We start from the raw sequence: 17,343 nt of genomic DNA, 5'->3' as shown, positions 1-17,343 counted from the left end.
ATTGTTGCACTGCATAATTGTTGTGGTTCCCGGCCGGTCCCCTTACCTCCACCAATGCGAGCTGACGTCCCTACTGGCCGGCGTGGCGTGCCCCGCTCCAGGGCCAGTTGACCGCGGCCTCCAACACGGCTCTGAACGCCGCCACCGTCCTTCCTACGGAGCTCTCCCTAGGTACGTGCGTGCGGGAGACTCCGCCTCTTTAAAGGGACCATGGTGGGAAAATTTGGCCCAGCCCCGACGGATTACTTCAAGACTGAGGGGTATTTAAACCCTGCCTCCAGCTCCTTGCCTTAGAAACAGGTAGTCTCCTCGGAGTGCTAGTTGCTGCATCCCGACGTCTTCTGGTTCCTGCCTACAGTTCCTGATTCTGTTCCAGTCCTTCGTTCCTGAAGTCCAGTCCCGGCGTTCCAGTTCCTGCTTTCCTGCCCATGCCGGTGTTCCTGACCCCGTTCCTCTCCTCATCCTCATCCTCCAGTTCCTGTGATTCCTTCTTGGCTTGATCTCCTGGTTCTGACTTCGGCTCGTCCCTCATCCATGCTTATCTGCTGCCTGTCTTGACCTCTGGCCTGGTTCTTTCTTCATCTGTTTGCTGCCTGCCCTGGATCTTCAGATTGGACACTCGTTCTGCACCTCTGCTGCCTGCTCTGACCCGGACTCCTGACCTTGCCTTTGCCCACCGTCACTTCCGTCTCGTAGAGGCGACCCGCACCTAAGACCTGCCAGCCCCGTCACCCAAGGGCTGAACCTGCGGGGAACGAGGACTGGTATAAGTGAAACTCCAGCCGGGTTGTCCTCACCTGTACCACCAGCCAGCGATGAGAACCATTGAGGGCCGTCCCTCCGTGGTCCAAGGGTCCACAGTCATAACAGTTTGCTAAGGCCATGGACCTGGTGGATTTGTCCAGCCTACAGGCCATCCCCGATATGGCCCCACGATTGCAGCAGCAATAGCAGTGTTTGGATGTCTTGGCAGCTACAGTCGACCACCTGGATCCTTCCTCCATGTCTGGGGCCTCTGCCCCTCCACCGATGATCTCTTCACCACCTTCTCCACTCCTGCATCTACCTGCCCCACCTCGATACGCCGGGGACCTGAAGCAATGCCGAGGGTTTTTAAACCATTGCTTTATGAGGTTTTCCCTCCAACCCACACAGTTCCCCAGTGACCAGGTTAAAACCACATTCATCCACTCCCTGCTGGATGGCAAAGCCATGACCTGGGCCTCCCCATTGTGGGAACGCGGGGATGCTATCCTTGGAGACCTTCCCTGGTTTGTCCAGACGTTCCGACAGGTGTTCGAGCCAGGATGCCAGTCTACTGCCACTTCTGAGCTGCTCCACCTCCGCCAGGGTTCCCGTACTCTAGCCGAATATGTCATGGAATTCCACACCCTGGCGTACGAACTGGGTTGGCGGGACGATAGCCTGTGGAGTATCTTCCTTGAGGGGCTGGCTTCCAGAATAAAGGATGAGCTGGCTGCCTGGGAGTTACCTGAAGAACTGGAGGCACTCATTGACCTGAAAGGCCGAATTGATCGGCATCTTCAGCAACAACGCCTGAGGGAGCTGAAGCCGGGACGTCATGTGATTTCCTTGGCTCAGTCTTTCTCTCATCCGCTGGCCTCTCCAGCCTCGTCTGAGACCCCGCCGGTTCGAAGTGAGGAGCCTATGCAGATAGGCCGAAGCCATTTAACCGCTGAAGAGAAGCAGCGGCGTAAGTACCTCGGACTTTGTTTGTATTGTAGCGATAAGGGCCACCTACTTGCCCAATGCCCAGAATGTCCAGGAAACTCTTGGATTTAGGTGTCATCTCTGACAGTACCAGTGACCCTCCAATTCTCCGGGGGATGTTTCACGACTCTGGCCTTTATTGACTCTGGGACCAGACTAAATTTCATTCTGGCTGAACTAGTCAAGCAACTGCAGCTTCCTGTGGTCCGCTGCACACCACTGCTACTGATCTCTTCCATCCAGGGGGATCCTCTCCCTGGGCGAGTCTCCTCCTGCACTGCTTCCGTGACTGTCCGTACTGGAGTACTTCGTGAAGAGGAGATATCCTTCCTTAACCTTGAGAAGGCCATTCATCCAGTGGTGTTGGGACTCCTGTGGTTGCGTAAGCACTCTCCTACCATCAATTGGAGTCTCTACAGATTGCTGCATGGGGTTCCGATTGCTTCTCCACGTGCCTACGGAGTTTGACTCAATCTCAGCTCCTGCTTGCCGCCAGAAAAGACGGAGACCCTGCCTGAGCACCGCCCCTTCGATTGTGCATTCGACCTCTTACCCGACAAGGTTCCGCCTCATGGTCGGGTATACCCGCTGTCATGAGCAAGCGATGTCTCAGTACATCAAAGAGAACCTTGATAGGGGCTTCATCCACCCTTCCACGTTCCCAGAGGCACTGGATTCTTTTTTGTGGCCAAGAAGGATGGCTCATTAAGACCCTGCATTGATTATCGGGAGCTCAATGCCATTACTCGCCGGGATCGCTACCCACTTCCACTCATTGCAGAGCTCTTGAACAGTCTCCAAGGAGCCAAGATCTTCACGAAGTTGGACATTCATGGGGCCTACAATCTGGTCCAAATCAAGCCTGGAGACGAATGGAAGACTGCCTTTAATACATGGGATGGCCATTACGAGTACCTAGTAATGCCTTTTGGTTTGTGTAACACGCCGGCGGTCTTCCAAAACCTAATGAATGAGGTCTTCAGGGACATGCCCCACAATTGTGTGATCGTCTATCCTGATGATGTCCTAATTTACTCCAAGGATGTGACTACCCATCGTGCTGAAGTTCACTGGTTTCTCCAGCGGTTAAGAGAAAACAGTTTATTCGCTAAATTGGAGAAATATTTCTTAGATCAGGAGTCCTTGCCCTTCTTGGGTTTTACTGTTTCACTTCAAGCTTCCGAATGGACCAGGACAAGCTATCCAGCATCCGGGAGTGGCCTCAACCTGTGGGACTTCATTCACTGCAACGGTTTCTTGGCTTCGCCAACTTCTATAGGAACTTCATCCCGCGGTATTCTCACATCGTGGCAAGACTCGCTGCTCTAACCAGGAAGGGGGCTGACACCAGACATTGGCCTCCTGCGGCTATTCTAGCTTTTGAAGAACTAAAACTGGAACCCTGTCTCTGTCACCCAGACCCTGCTCGCCCATTCATTGTGGAGGTGGACACATCTGATGTGGCAGTAGGGGCAATTCTGCCAGCACTCCACCCAGGGAGCCATGCTACCATGCTCATTTTTCTCCTGCAAATTCTCCCCGGCAGACAGAAATTACAGAATCAGGGATAAAGAGCTACTGGCCATAAAAATGGCATTTGAAGAATGGAGGCAGTGATGGAGGGGGTGCAACACCCCATTATAGTATACACTGATGATAAAAACTTAGAATATCTCAGTAAGGCACAGCATTTGAACCCGCGCCAGGCCCGCTGGACTCTCTTCTTCAGTCTATTCAACTTTGTTGTACGTTACTGACCAGTCATAAAGAACGCCAGGGCCGATGCCCTGTCCAGACTTCATGACACAGAGGACACTCCGGACTTATCCCGTTGTATCCTGAACCTTGCAAAGTCCTACTGGCAGTGCCCCTGGGGAAGACTGTGGTTCCATTCTGCCTTTGACCGAAGGTTCTAGCCTAGGGTCATGACTCTCTCACTGCCGGACAACTGGGCATAACTCATACCATGGGGGGTATGAAATAATTTCAGACCTGAGGTCAGCAGCCCAGCTGTCACAAGCCCACTCAGGTCAAGGATCTGGCTCTCGGTTGGTTCTGTTTTCACACAAACAGTTTAAATCCTTTTTAACAGGAAATCATAGCTTGTTTCATACAGGTTCTCTAGTGTTTTAGTGAAGATTTACTCTCTAGACCAAGAAATTAAAATGCAATGTGTGTTGTGTGTTGTATCATTTCCCCGATGGGGAAATTTGGGTAGCAAATACTTGCACTATGTTAAATTCTTGGAATTGCAATTGTTTGTACATGTTATTTGAGTGCATAATAAAAATCGTTTGAACATAAAAGAACAAAGCAGAGCCACTAAAATTAGCAATCTAGGGGGAACCCCTAAAACATTATGAATCATGATGTGACAGGTAAGCCTTAGATATTTATTATTTAATATACTTATTAACTGCTTCTCCAGTGCACATCAGACTATCCAAAGCGGTGCACGTGGCCGAACCAGCATTATTTTTAAAAGACATAAGATATATATTATTTACAAAAGTGTGAAGAAAACTGCTAACCTCCAAAACCCGAAAGGGCTTTATCCTCAGTAGATTTTATGAGAGATATATGGGCAGTGGCCAGTTAGCTTTGTGCTATTAATGTCTTTTTTTGAACTGAAAATCTTTTTCTTTTGAAAATATATTTATCTACCTTTTATGTGTATGACCTGTAAAAGAGTAACATTTGGAATTGAGTGCAATATTTTTATGTAGTTCTTGCTGACTTTCTAGTTTTGAATAGGGGGAGGTCAGTAATCTTGCATTTTGGGTGTGGTTTACTTAAATTTTTGAATGTAAATGCAGAGAGGTATGTTGGTGTAATCCAGGGTTGATTTATCCCAGATGTAGATCCAGAGGCCATATCTCAAATCACCATTTTAGGTGGCACTCTTCCCTTGGTATTAAATTACTTAAATTTCCAGGGTTCCCTATGTAGGGTGAAAGAACTTTCAAGGCCCTGTACATTGCAATGAGTATTTTCCCAAAATAAAGTTCTTATACACAGCAGTGATAACAGCACTGATGAGTATTAGTCAGTAGGCAGTAAAAAAAAACAAACTGGAATTTGACTTATTTTCCAATATTACTTTTACTGAGATGTTGTGAAGCAATGTCGATGTTCTTTGCAGCTGTTTTGTTTGCTTATTGATGTTACAAGTGCTTTTCAGTAACTTTGTGATGTCTCAAGATGGTAAAGCCAATTAATTCAGTCTTTAATCCACTGTTTTCCCATCCCATTGGTATAAGGCATTTCACCAATGTAGGTGAAATGTTAAAGATGAAATCCATTCTTACACAGTCATTATCTCCGACCTCTCCAAGCTGTCTTCTCACACTCCTTAGTCTCCTCACAGTACCTGAATGGCACAAATTATTCCCCCTTTTAGTAACAGAGCAATACTATTGTTACTCTCAAAATCTTCAGTAGATATTCTTGTGCCCTATTGGGATCCATCCACACTCCTCTCTCCGTCTTTTATTCTCCTCTGGATGGCTGCAAGTCATCTCTCCTTTGGATACAGATGATCCTCAAGTTCTTACTCAGTGAAGTAATTTCTCCCATTGATGTTAAAACAGGAAAACAGAAGTAACTATGTCCCTAGTTAATGGGTATTCAGAACTCAAATAATTAGCATAAAAATATAAAAGGGATAGGAAGGATGGAAAGAAACGCCCATCCAAAATAAAAGGCTCCATAGAGGCAATAAGAAAAATCAGAAGACAGCCATGACATACTGCCCCTGCAAAAGGAAACAGAAAATCCACAACACAAGATGGTGGTCTGAGTAATTATATCAGAGAAGCTCATCAGGTGCACTCTTCCACATGGGGGAACTACATACTCAGTATATTTTGTTGCCACACAAATGGTATAGCTTATATGGTTTCTGGTAGGGATGCAACATTATCACTGCATTAGTATATCATATGGCCCCATACAAACCACAAATGAGAGGATTGTAGATGTAAAATAGCTTCCTATTTTTTTTTTCTGTCCGGATTGTTTGCATTCTGTGTCATCTCAGGTCTCTTTCTGAAAGGTCATGTTAGTGACACAAGGATTACACACACCATCTGGCTGAAACTCTCTTGGGGATATGAATGTTGCTTCCAAACATCCTAAAGTCATATCTTTAAAAAAAAAAAAGTTTATAAAGGTTTCCCATAGCCAAGTATAATATAGGGAAGGGAACTTTCAAACAACTCTGTGCGTCCCCATGTACATGTGTTGGTGGTCATGTGGAGATCTATGACAGTACTTTATAACCCACACATTTGAGGTATGGGCAGATTATAAAATACTTGTATGTCTACCCCCAAACATATGTGCATACTGTATATATGGTTATGCACAAATACCTTCAATGCATTGAAAGTGTGTACTTTTCCTCCCTATTTTAAAAACATATGCATGTACAGTATATTTTATGCACAAAAAAATCATGACTTGCTCACAAAGCTTGTTTACATGCAGAAGTTGGTATATTTTAAAACATGCGCACTTAATTGTAATAAGTTTGCTGAAAACTCTACCAGACCTTCAAATCATTGAGACTTCCTAGTTCTTCATTCTGAACTCCCCCAGTTCACCCAGACCTCCAACCCAACTAATATTATATATTTAATCTATTTACCTTGCACTTTTAAAATTTAAACATAAACATTGCCTTCTTAGCCTATTGTTCCAAAAATTGTTTTAATGTTTTTTCCAAATATTATTTGTCTTAATCTATGTTCCTTGTAAAGCCATTTAATGCTGCATTAATGTTCTATGTAAACCGATATGATGTTCCCAACGAATGACTGTCTATAAAAAATATTAAACAAATAAATAAATAATAAACCATAGATGAGTTTGATATCAATTACACAACATAATTACACGACTAAGTTGACAAATGTACACATGCAAGTCTCTCATAAAATTGCAACTTGTGCATATAGCTCTTGGCCCAGACCCAGTATACCCCTAGACTATCCCTTTTTTTTTTTTTTGTGCGTACATAGGCGCAGAAAACCGAAAATACATTTGGACTTTTGATATTTTTAAAATAGCATATACTTGAGTACAAGCTATTTATATACGTGTATACTAATTTTACATGCGGAAATGTTTTGAAAATTCACCCCTGACTGTTTCAAGACAAAAAGAAGGTTAAGGGATTTTAAACATGCATGGATCCAAAATTTCAGCAGAGTTTGTATATGTTAAAATTCAACCATAATACCTCTGAACAGTGAAATACAGAATGACAAACTTGTACCTGTTTAATGTGAAGGATTGAATTTGACCTCTTCTCCAAGGACAAGCAGGATGGTAATCCTCGCACATGGGTGACATCAGATCGAGCCCAGCATGCCACTAACTACGCATCCACGCGGGGTCCCTCTTCAGTCTCTTCCTTCTGCAAAACATTTGCCTCGTGATTGTAGAGCTCATGCTTTTTTCTTCTGCAGTTTTTGATATCTCCGGCATTGCGAAGGTCCTTCGAGTGTTTTGTTTTTTTTTTTGGGGGGGGGTTCTCTCACTCTGCAATCTGTTAAGTCATTCGGTTCTTCGTGGTTCATTGCCGACGGTATCTTTCCCCCCCACCTCTCGGTGGCCACCGACCATCAACCGCGTGCCGCTTTCTTTTTGCAATGGCATTGTCCGGCTTTCGCTGGTGCCCTGGACTATGTCCCTCACAGACTCCCGCAAGGTCTGTGTCCTTTGCCTGGGGGCAGCCCACGATGTCCGCGGTTGTGATATCTGTGCCTGACCCCCAAGTGCTGTCAGGCCCTTTTGGACAAGATGAAGTTATTCGGCCCTAAGCGTTCGGATCCATCATAGGCATCGGGGACCTGCACCCCGCTCGGGAAGGAGGTCCGGGCCTCGACCCCTTCAAAGTCACCCCCGCTGCTGCTCCTCTGTCCCAAGGTGGGAGCAGGGAACCATGCACATTCTGTATCATCTCGTTCCCAGTTGGGTTGTTCTCAGTCTCCATCGGTTCTGGGAAAGGACCGAAGTGAACATCAAGAAAAGTATAGGAAGCATCGCCATCAGTTGTCTTCCTCCAAACCAGATTACGGCAGGCATCGGCCGCATTGGTGCCGCCCCTGAATCGGTCTCGGGCGGAAGAATCGATTCCCACCGATCCTTTTGAAGCCTCTTGGTAGCCTCCGCTGACATTGGTGGAGGGCTCGGTGTCTCCCAGCGCTCCAGGGGATATTCCAATTCCTCCACTACCTCCTCTGCTGCTTTTGAGGAGGAGTTTGAGAGGCATGTGTGGTTGGCGATTGGCCAGGTCTTACAGGGCCTCGAACCTCTGGTTCCACCGGGGCTGCCACCGCCACAGGAGTCGACTCCACTGGTGCTTGTGCCGTTACTGGAATGGCTTGATATGTTCTATTTCCTGCCAACACAGCCGACTCCGATGCCACAAGCCCCTTTGCAGCCTAAAGGAGCATCGAAGCTGCTGCCACCAGTTCCCATTCCAGTGAAGGATTCCTCAGAGGAAGGGCTGTTTGGTTCGTGGCACCCCGATTGTGCATGGCGACCCGCGACCTTCCAGCTCTCCTGGGGCCATCAGGGGTCTGTGCCATTGGTGCCCCAAAGCCATTAGATCCATCCGTGCTTTTACGGCCTCGAGCCCCTCCAGTGCTATTGGTTCCCTCTCAGTTACGATGAGGCCTGCGCTCCGGACACAGTTGGGTGCTTGGCCCCCCACGTCTCCGGACGGACAAAGTGAGGGGGAGGCCCCTTATGTTCCCTTGAAAGGGGAGGCATCCATATCCTCCACAGAGGAATTGGAGGATTTGCCCTCCGAGCCCTCTCCACCAGAGGAGCAGTGGAAATCACTCCCAGAGGATCTTTCCTTCGCTGGATTCTTTAAGGCCATAGCAGAGTCAGTGCCTTTCCGGCTCTTAATGGAACAGGAATCTAGGCACAAGATGCTAGAGATCTTGCAATTCTTGGATGCCCCGAAGGAAATGGTGGCTGTTCCAGTCCATGACATCTTCAAGGACCTGGTAGCCTGCCTATGGGAACACCCCATCTCTGTGCCTCCAGTGAACTGCAAGACAGATGCAGTTTGCCTGGACCAGCCTACCACTGGTTTCAAACGCTGTCAGCTCCCCCACCAGTCGGTGGTGGTAGAGTCCTTCTTCAAGAAGGCAAAGAGGCATCAAACTCATGCTTCACCCCCTCCCCCCCCCCCCCCCCCCCAGGGCGGTAACATAGAGCTCTGAACACTCTAGGGCGCCGAGTATTCCAAGGCACAATGTTAATGGCCAGGATTGATTTGTTACCAACTGTATATGGGCCAGTACTCTCGGGAGCCTATGGAAACAGGCCCAGGAGTTTGAAGAAGGCCTCCCACAACAGTTTCAGGAGGAGTTCCATAGGATAGTGCAACAGGCCTCAAGTGTAATAAAACATGAGATACGCTCTGCATATGACGTCTTCGAAACGGCCATGAGAACCACCGCAGCAGGCTTCGGGGCTCTAATCTACGCCCTGAGGTGCAGGACCGTTTGGCAGATTTGCCTTGTACAGGTGAAAGTCTGTTGGCAAGTGGATTGAGGAGATGGTGGCACAACTGAAAGACTTCCTTGTGACCCTTCAGCAGTTGTCGGTCAGTACCTCCGACACCCAGCCTCCCAAGAAGCCCCCTCGGCAGTACCTGAGGCACCCTTTTTACAGGCTGAGCAAGTACTAACCACCAGCCCCTAGGGCTAGACCTCAATGGCCTCCAGCGAGACAGAGATCCAGGCAGCCGCTTGAGCCCCACCCGACCCCAGGCCCACCACAGAACCCCGCCACGGGATTTTGACTGGTAGCCAGGGAGCGTGAACCAGTCCCCTCTATGTGGCGTCAACTCCCCGGTGGGAGGTGAACTAGCGCTGTTTGCAGACTGATGGACTTCGATTACCTCTGACCTCTGGATCCTGTCCATCATGCGCCATGGCTACAAGTTGCAATTCATTGAGTTCCACCCCGTTCACCTCTGTGTCTTCGATGGACAACAGTAGGGAATTTGCAGATGCTTCAAGTAGAGCTCTCCGCCCTCATGATGGCTTGGGCAGTCGAACCAGTTCCACCAGGCCAGCAAGGTGAAGGGTTCTACTCCAGGTTTTTCTTGATTCCCAAGAAAACTGGTGGCCTTTGACTCATTCTAGACCTGTGGGCACTGAACCAGAGTGTGGAGGCAAGACCGAAGGGCAGCACCCAGAACTGATCGTGCTTCCCGTCTACCATACATACGCCCATATCTCCTGAGAAATGGAGATATGGGCATATGTATCTTTGAGATCGAGGGAGCAGAGCCAGTCTCCTGCTTTCAGGAGGGGAATCAAGGTGCCCAACAAGACCATTTTGAACCTTAAAATGGTCTTGTTGGGCACCTTGATTCCCCTCCTCGGTACACCAATTTCTCCGGTTACTGGGTCATATGGCAGTAACTGTGCATGTCGCACGATTTGCTCGGCTTCACATGCGAAGGGCTCAATGGACGTTACAATCCCAGTGGTGTCAAGCTACCCAGGACTTACTAGCTCATGTACTAATCACCATGTCCTTCAGCAGTTCCTCATGTGGTGGTCAAACCCCTCAAATCTGGATTGGGGGATGGCCTTCTGAAGCCCACAGCCCCAGATTGTCCTCACCACAGATGCATCCCAGACGGGTTGGGGAGGCCATGTTGCAGGCCTCCACACCCAGGGGCTTTGGTCCTGGCAGGAGAAGCAATCCCAGATCAACTTCCTGGAGTTGCAGGCAGTCCGGTACGTCCTATAGGTATTCAGAGAGCAACTTCTCAACAAGATGGGCCTTGTTACGACCAACAACCAAGTAGCTATGTGGTATCTGAACAAGCAGGGAGGAACAGGGTCGTATGCCTTCTGCCAGGGGTCAGTCCAGATCTGGTCGTGGGCCATTGAGAATGGTGTTCTCAGAGCTGTGTACCTCCCTGGAGTAGACAACGTCCTTGCAGACTCCTTGAGCCGTGCCTTCCAGCCCTCAATCAAGAGGTAGTGAACCACATCTTTAACTCATGGGGGTCTTCGAACATAGACCTCTTTGCTTCCTCGGAGAACAGGAAGGTAGATCGCTTATGCTCCCTAGGCCAGGTGAGCAGGGGATCATTGGCGGATGCATTTTCAATTCACTGGGGCACCGGGCTGCTATACACTTACCCTCCCCTGCCACTCATCTAAAAAACACTCCAAAAGCTCCAGCAGGATGGAGGGTGCCATGATCCTGATCGTCCCTTTTTAGCCTCGATAGGTCTGGTTCCCGCTTCTACGGGACCTTGCCACGCGCCCCCCAATCTGGCTGGGGACTGTTCTGGATCTACTTTCTCAGGATCTGGGCAGACTCCGCCACCCCAGCCTCCGAGCCCTGTCTTTCATGGCTTGGATGTTGACCGGGTGACTGTTCAGGCCCTGGGCTTCTTGGAGGATGTATCCCGACTCCAGTTGGAGTCCAGAAAACCCTCCACAGGGAAATCCTACAGTCTCAAGTGGAAGCAGATTTTGGCTTGGTGTGTGGGGGCATGTTCTCGATCCCTTCTCCTATTCCCTACCAAAGCTTTTGGACTACCTGTTATATCCCACTGCTTCTCCTTGTCATCTTGGGCAAGTCACTTTACCCTCCATTGCCTCAGGTACAAAAAACTTAGATTGTAAGCCCTCTGAGATAGGGAAATACCTACAGCACCTGAATGTAATCCGCTTTGAAGCGCTGAAAGAAGTGTGGAAAGCGGAATATGAAAAATAAATAAAATTGATAAAAATCACTCTCTGAGTCTGGTCTGGAATTTGTTGCCAGAGGATGTGGTTAGTGCAGTTAGTATAGCTGTGTTTAAAAAAGGATTGGATAAGTTCTTGGAGGAGAAGTCGATTACCTGTTATTAATTAAGTTGACTTAGAAAATAGCCACTGCTATTACTAGCAGTAGTAACATGGAATAGACTTAGTTTTTGGGTACTTGCCAGGTTCTTATGGCCTGGATTGGCCACTGTTGGGAACAGGATGCTGGGCTTGATGGACCCTTGGTCTGACCCAGCATGGCATGTTCTTATGGTCTGCAGACCACATCAGTGAGGGTTCACCTAAGTGCCACTGCGGCATACTATCAGGGTAAGGATGGTTCCTCCATTTCCACTCATCCTCTTGTAGGGAGGTTCATGAGAGGCTTGTTACAGCTTAAGCCCTCCACTCGGCCGCCAGCCATCTCCTGGGACCTCAGTGTTGTCAGTCTCAGCTCATGAAAGCTCCATTCGAACCATTGCAATTCTGCGACCTAAAGTACCTATCCTGGAAGGTCGTCATCTTGGTTGCAATTACTTCCACGCGCAGGGAGAGCGAACTTCAAGCTCTCGTGTCATACTCCCCTTATACAAAATTTTGTCATCATAAGGTGGTTTTGCATGCACACCCGAAATTCCTTCCTAAGGTGGTCTCGGAGTTCCATCTTAATCAATCCCTTGTGTTGCCTTCCTTTTTTCTGAAGCCACACTCTCACGGGGTGAGCGAGCTCTGCACACCCTGGATTATAAAAGGGCTCTGGCCTTTTACTCAGAACAGATGGCACCTCACTGCCTATCCACTCAACGTTTTGCCTATGTCAACAAAAACAGATTGGGGGCCACGGTATTTAAGCAGACCTTATCCCCTTGGCTTGCGGTCTGTATTTCCTTCTGCTATACTCAGGTGGGCTTACAGCTTGACTGTCACATCGAAGCTCACTCCGTATGAGCCATGTCAGTCTTGGTGGCTCACTTGCGTGCAGTCCCCATTCACGAGATTTGTAGAGTGGCAGCCTGGAGTTCCTGCCATATGTCCGCCTCACATTATTGCCTGGATAAGGATGGACAGGTGTTTCAGACAGTCCGTCCTTCATAATCTCTTTCAGCCATGAAAACCCAACTCTCTCCCTCCATGGGCCCTGTCCTTGGGTGCAGGCCTGCTCCTCTGGTTCTTGCAGCTATAGTTGTTGCGCACGTTGGCACCTGTTCTTTGCTGCACGTGTTGGGAGCAGCCTGGAGCTACTTACTCACCCATGAGTGAGGACTACCATCCTGCTTGTCCTTGGAGAAAGCAGAGTTACTTATCTGTAACAGGTGTTCTCCAAGGATCTTAGTCCTCACGAAACCTGCCCACTGCCCCACAGAATTGGGTTTGTTTTATTTTTTTTGCAAACTCTGTTATAAGACTGAAGAGGGGGACCTCACGTGGACATGTGGTTAGTGGCATGCTGGGCATGCTCAGTGTGCCAGTCAAAGTTTCTAGAAACTATGACAAAAGTTTTCCGTGCCAGGCTCCATCTGATGATGTCCCCCATGTGTGAGGACTAACATCCTGCTGCCCTTGGAGAATACTTGTTACAGGTAAGCAACTTTGCCTTCAGAGATACTTCTCTGACTGATGGAAGCTCAATTGGAAAGCAATTTCTCATTTACTATGTTATCCCCTCTTTGGATAGGTATTATATCCAGGTTGGAAGCAGAACACCTTCTGAAGTCAACAGCACCAGGAAGCTTTCTAATCAGAGTCAGTGAAAAAATCAAAGGCTATGTTCTTTCCTACTGTTCAGAAGGAGGACCTAAGCATTTTATGATTGATGCGTCCAGTGATTCCTATAGTTTCCTGGGAGTGGACCAACTGCAGCATTCTACGCTGGCTGATCTGGTTGAATATCATAAAGTAAGCTGCTTATTGCATGAGGTTTGTTAGAAGAAAGAGGTCTTTAGTGGAAATGTTTCTGCTTAGTCAGCATAACAATTAGAAATAGGAATTAAACATGTATTCTGTCTTGTAATGTTTATTTTCAGTTTTAATCCATTCTGATTCTTACAGAGGCAGGCTCAGAGTCAGTCATACACATGTAGGGGAGGGTATATTGATTTCCTGTGGTCTGCTGTGATTCTGTTATTATGGTAATGACTGCAAAATCCAGCCCTTACTGCAGCATTTTCTGTTCCCTGCAGAATGACCATGGGAGCTGGAAGTAAAGGCGGATGCAGCCCATGCATCTCTCCTGTCTCCTCCATCCCTTTCCACTCTGATCTTGGTTTGACATAGGAGAAGGAAAACAAGTGTGCTTAGGATTACTTCTTCCTCTGTTGCCTGAAACTATAATGTTGCTCTTTGACACTCTGGCCCTGGGTAGCAGTGAGGAAACAGCCTGAGGCATTGCACTTCCATTGCTCTTCTCCTTCCACCAAGCCCCAGGTCAGGAGGGGATGAGAGAGATGTTAGGGAGATGGGCTGGGCAGAGGCAAGGGGCTCAATGTATATATGAGGGGATTGGAGAGAGTATTGGGTGGGGGGGGGTGAGCAACTGGGGAGTGTGAGGACTGGCCAAGAAAAATCCTCTGGGCCGGCATGGCATGTTGGCACACTGACTCCAGCCTTTTCTTTATACAATTTCTCTTTATTAATTCAAACAGCAAACTCAACTTCATAATCCCTGCCTACCTTCGCAGTCTTCTTTGCGACACACGTCCCACAGCTGTTCAGGAGCTCCTGCTCCTGGAGGGATGGGGCTTCTCTATCCCAGCTGGGCTTCCTCTCTTATTTCCCTCTAGCTGGTCATTCCCTCTGAGCTCCTCCTGCCCTGCAGGGTCCCGCCCTCAGAGAACTCTCCCTTTTGTGGATTTAAGGTGAATCAGGCATCTAGCCTGGTCCGGCCCAGGTTTATAGAGGAAATCAGGGGCACTCTCTCAAAGGAGATCGGGGGATGTGGTATGTGAGGGGATGGGATGGGAGTGTGTGTGTTAGGGGGTAGTGAAAGTGAGAGAAGTGATCAGCATTAGGAGAAGGAATATGAGAATAGATCTGCTCTCCGTTCCTTCTTCTCTCGATCCTTGATCTCCTGAATCCAGGATCCCTCCTTTCCCCCACCTCGATTTCCCCTTCATCTTCCTTTTCCTCACCCCCTCCCTTTCTTTATGCCACTCTCCACAGAAACCTCTTTTATCTCCCTTTTTCTAAAATTGTTCCAGTCTCCTCCCCTTTCCTGATTCTTCCCCCCCCCCCCCCCCCCCCCCCCGAAAAAATATTCAGGCAAACAGGAAATGTCAGAAGACTACTTTCTTTTTATAAAGTGAAGTACAAATTTTCATTATTTAATATGCAAAAGTGCTACAGAAATTTGAAAACTTTATCACAGCTTTTTCTAACTCTTGCTGCAGAATCTAAATTTAAGCTGTTGTAGGAAATCCAGGGCTGTGGATATATTTAGACATTTAAAAGCAAAATGGATTTTAGATTACAAATAGAAAGTTAATACAGTCTTAGCTTGGCAAAAATAAAGCCTAAAAAATAATTGGGTAGAGAGAGCTTTTATGTTGTTAACAAATGTTCAAAGATGATTTCTCTTTTAATGAAGGTTCCTTTCTTAGTATCCTCAGTTGAAGCCTGGTGACGACACTCAAGTAATTACAAAGTCTGCTTCATTAAACTTTTGTTAACCATAAGTGTTATCGCCTACTGGTTCCTCCGGCCCTGACCCCAGGTCACCTTGGGCTGGGGATGCAGATGCTGTGGAGGTAGTATTCACAATCTCTTGGGAGGTTGGAAGGTAGTTGTGGTCATTAAGAGTAGACTTAGAACCCATTCTGAAGGGAGCTAGCTTCAGGACTGTCACTGCAGTGACTAGACTAGGAGCAGTGGGAGGGTAGGCCTATTAAAATGGGGAAAAATCTCTGGGCAGTTGCGTGAAGGCTCATGGTGCTAGGATCACCAGTACTGGTTCCAGCTGAGCTGGAGCTAAAAGGGGAAATGAGGAACTACCGTACCTTAAAACAAACAAACAAACAAAAAAAGTTGTCATTCCTAGCTAATTGCTTTCTTCCCCTCCCTCTCCATGTCCCAGCCATCACCATTATGGTCCTTTGCCAGGAACCATAAACTGTAGACTTAGCCGCAGATGTACAGTGGGTTGGCTTTTTTTTCGCTTTCTGGATTTCTACGCAGAAATTATTAGGCAGCTAGAAGTGACTTAGATTTAGATGCATTTCTTCTAGCCATTTTTAAAAAGTTGTTTAAGCTGAAACTTAGTTTCAGTATCTGATAGAATATTAGCTAAAGAAAAATATTTATTCTTCTGGAAAGTCATGCTCAAGAATCATTCTTTGTCACTTTTTTAATAGAGTTCTGGTAACTGATTATCAGAAGAGACAAGAATGGAAGCTTGACGGAAGCATTTTCTTTATTTAAGATAACAAAGAAGTGACTCAATGACTAATATCTAACTAACAATTCCCTCTTGTTCAGTTCTATGGTTTTAATTTCTTTGCGAGATTCTGTGGCTTTGGCAACATCACATGATATGATGTTTGTTACAATTCTTATTACAAGGCTTCTGACTCAGCCCTGTGAGAGGTGGCAGATTTATTTTCATGGATCACTTAATTTAGGCATCTCTCATATCTCTACCAAAATGAATTTTGTTCCCAATTCAGGTGCCATAGGCCAGTAGAAAGGTACTTTGTTGTTTTAAGCTGGCCAAAGTGGTCCTGTCTATGACAGTGGCCCTGGTTTTGGCTACTTGCCACCGAGAGGGGGTGGCAAAGGTGTTAATTTGGTGGTTGCTGATGCCCTATAACAATATCTTGAATATCTGCTCAACCCCATATTGTTCATGCCATGCAGTGACCAGGTATCTTGGGATGCCATCTCAAGAATGACTATCGTCCATATTCCATCCTATTGGTGATTTCTTCTGGTACCTGGAGGGGGAGAGGGAGGGGCAAGCCTTTGAAATCCTGGAAAAGCAATGCAGGGAAATGGCAGCTGGGTCACCATACAGATCCCTCTGCTGGGGAATCAAAAGCCTGTCTCATTCGTCTCTCGCAACCCTGTACTCAAGGATGTGGTTGTGCTACGGGCCCACCGCTTTCTCTATATGAGTACATTCTTGCGTTTCACATTTGGTTGTGCATCCTCATCTCTGAACTTGCTCATCCCCAGAATTTGCACCCCTGACAGGGATCTGCCTTCGTCTGTTGCTTCACAGTTTTCATAGTGCAGGTAGTGCTGCACAGTTTCTCTTCAGCTATTTAAGTGCCATATTCAAGGAATGTGCTCGGTGAAAATAATTCAGGCATACCATATTCCCCTCAGAGTTTCTAATACATATAGAACAGCCATAGCGATTGCATCAGCGCATATCAGGCTTCCCATTCATGAATTTTGTGTTCTCAGCAGTCTCCTGTGGTCCATGCAACTCTGCATTAAAGCGTTTTTGGCTATACCACTGAGTTTCAGGACCCATCGCTTTCCTGTACTGGTGCGCAAGCACTAACAGGCCGATACAGAAAAACGCGCGGGAGAGCTGGAGAACGCACAGGCCACTCTCCTGGGCACGCTATTCTGGAGGGTGACCTATGCAAATTAGGGCCCGTGGTAAAAGGAGCGGTAGCTGTCAGCAGGCTTGATAGCCAACGCTCAATTTTGCCGGCGTCTGTTCTCAAACCCGCTGACAGCCATGGGTTCGGAAAACGGATGCCGGCATAATTGAGTGTGCGTCTTCCGGGCCGCGGGCCGATTTAAAATTTATTTTTTTTAATTTCTTTTTTTTTTTAATTTATACTTTCTTTTTTACTTTTGGGGCCTC

General features: G+C 47.4%; 1 protein-coding gene across 5 annotated transcripts in view; it reads left to right on the top strand.

Annotated features, from left to right (window-relative positions):
- SH2D4A (SH2 domain containing 4A) overlaps positions 1-17,343 on the top strand; it is a 242,009-nt gene that overhangs the window by 221,367 nt on the left and 3,299 nt on the right. For all 5 annotated transcript variants that reach the window (XM_029601684.1, XM_029601677.1, XM_029601672.1 and 2 more), the window contains one exon: positions 13,207-13,427. In XM_029601684.1, the coding sequence (XP_029457544.1) occupies positions 13,207-13,427 (221 nt within the window). The remainder of the gene's footprint in view (positions 1-13,206; positions 13,428-17,343) is intronic.

Source organism: Rhinatrema bivittatum, chromosome 1, assembly GCF_901001135.1.
Source record: "Rhinatrema bivittatum chromosome 1, aRhiBiv1.1, whole genome shotgun sequence".
Taxonomy (NCBI): domain Eukaryota; kingdom Metazoa; phylum Chordata; class Amphibia; order Gymnophiona; family Rhinatrematidae; genus Rhinatrema; species Rhinatrema bivittatum.
Note: the sequence above shows the minus strand (reverse complement) of the source record. Positions and strands in the feature narration are given on the sequence as shown.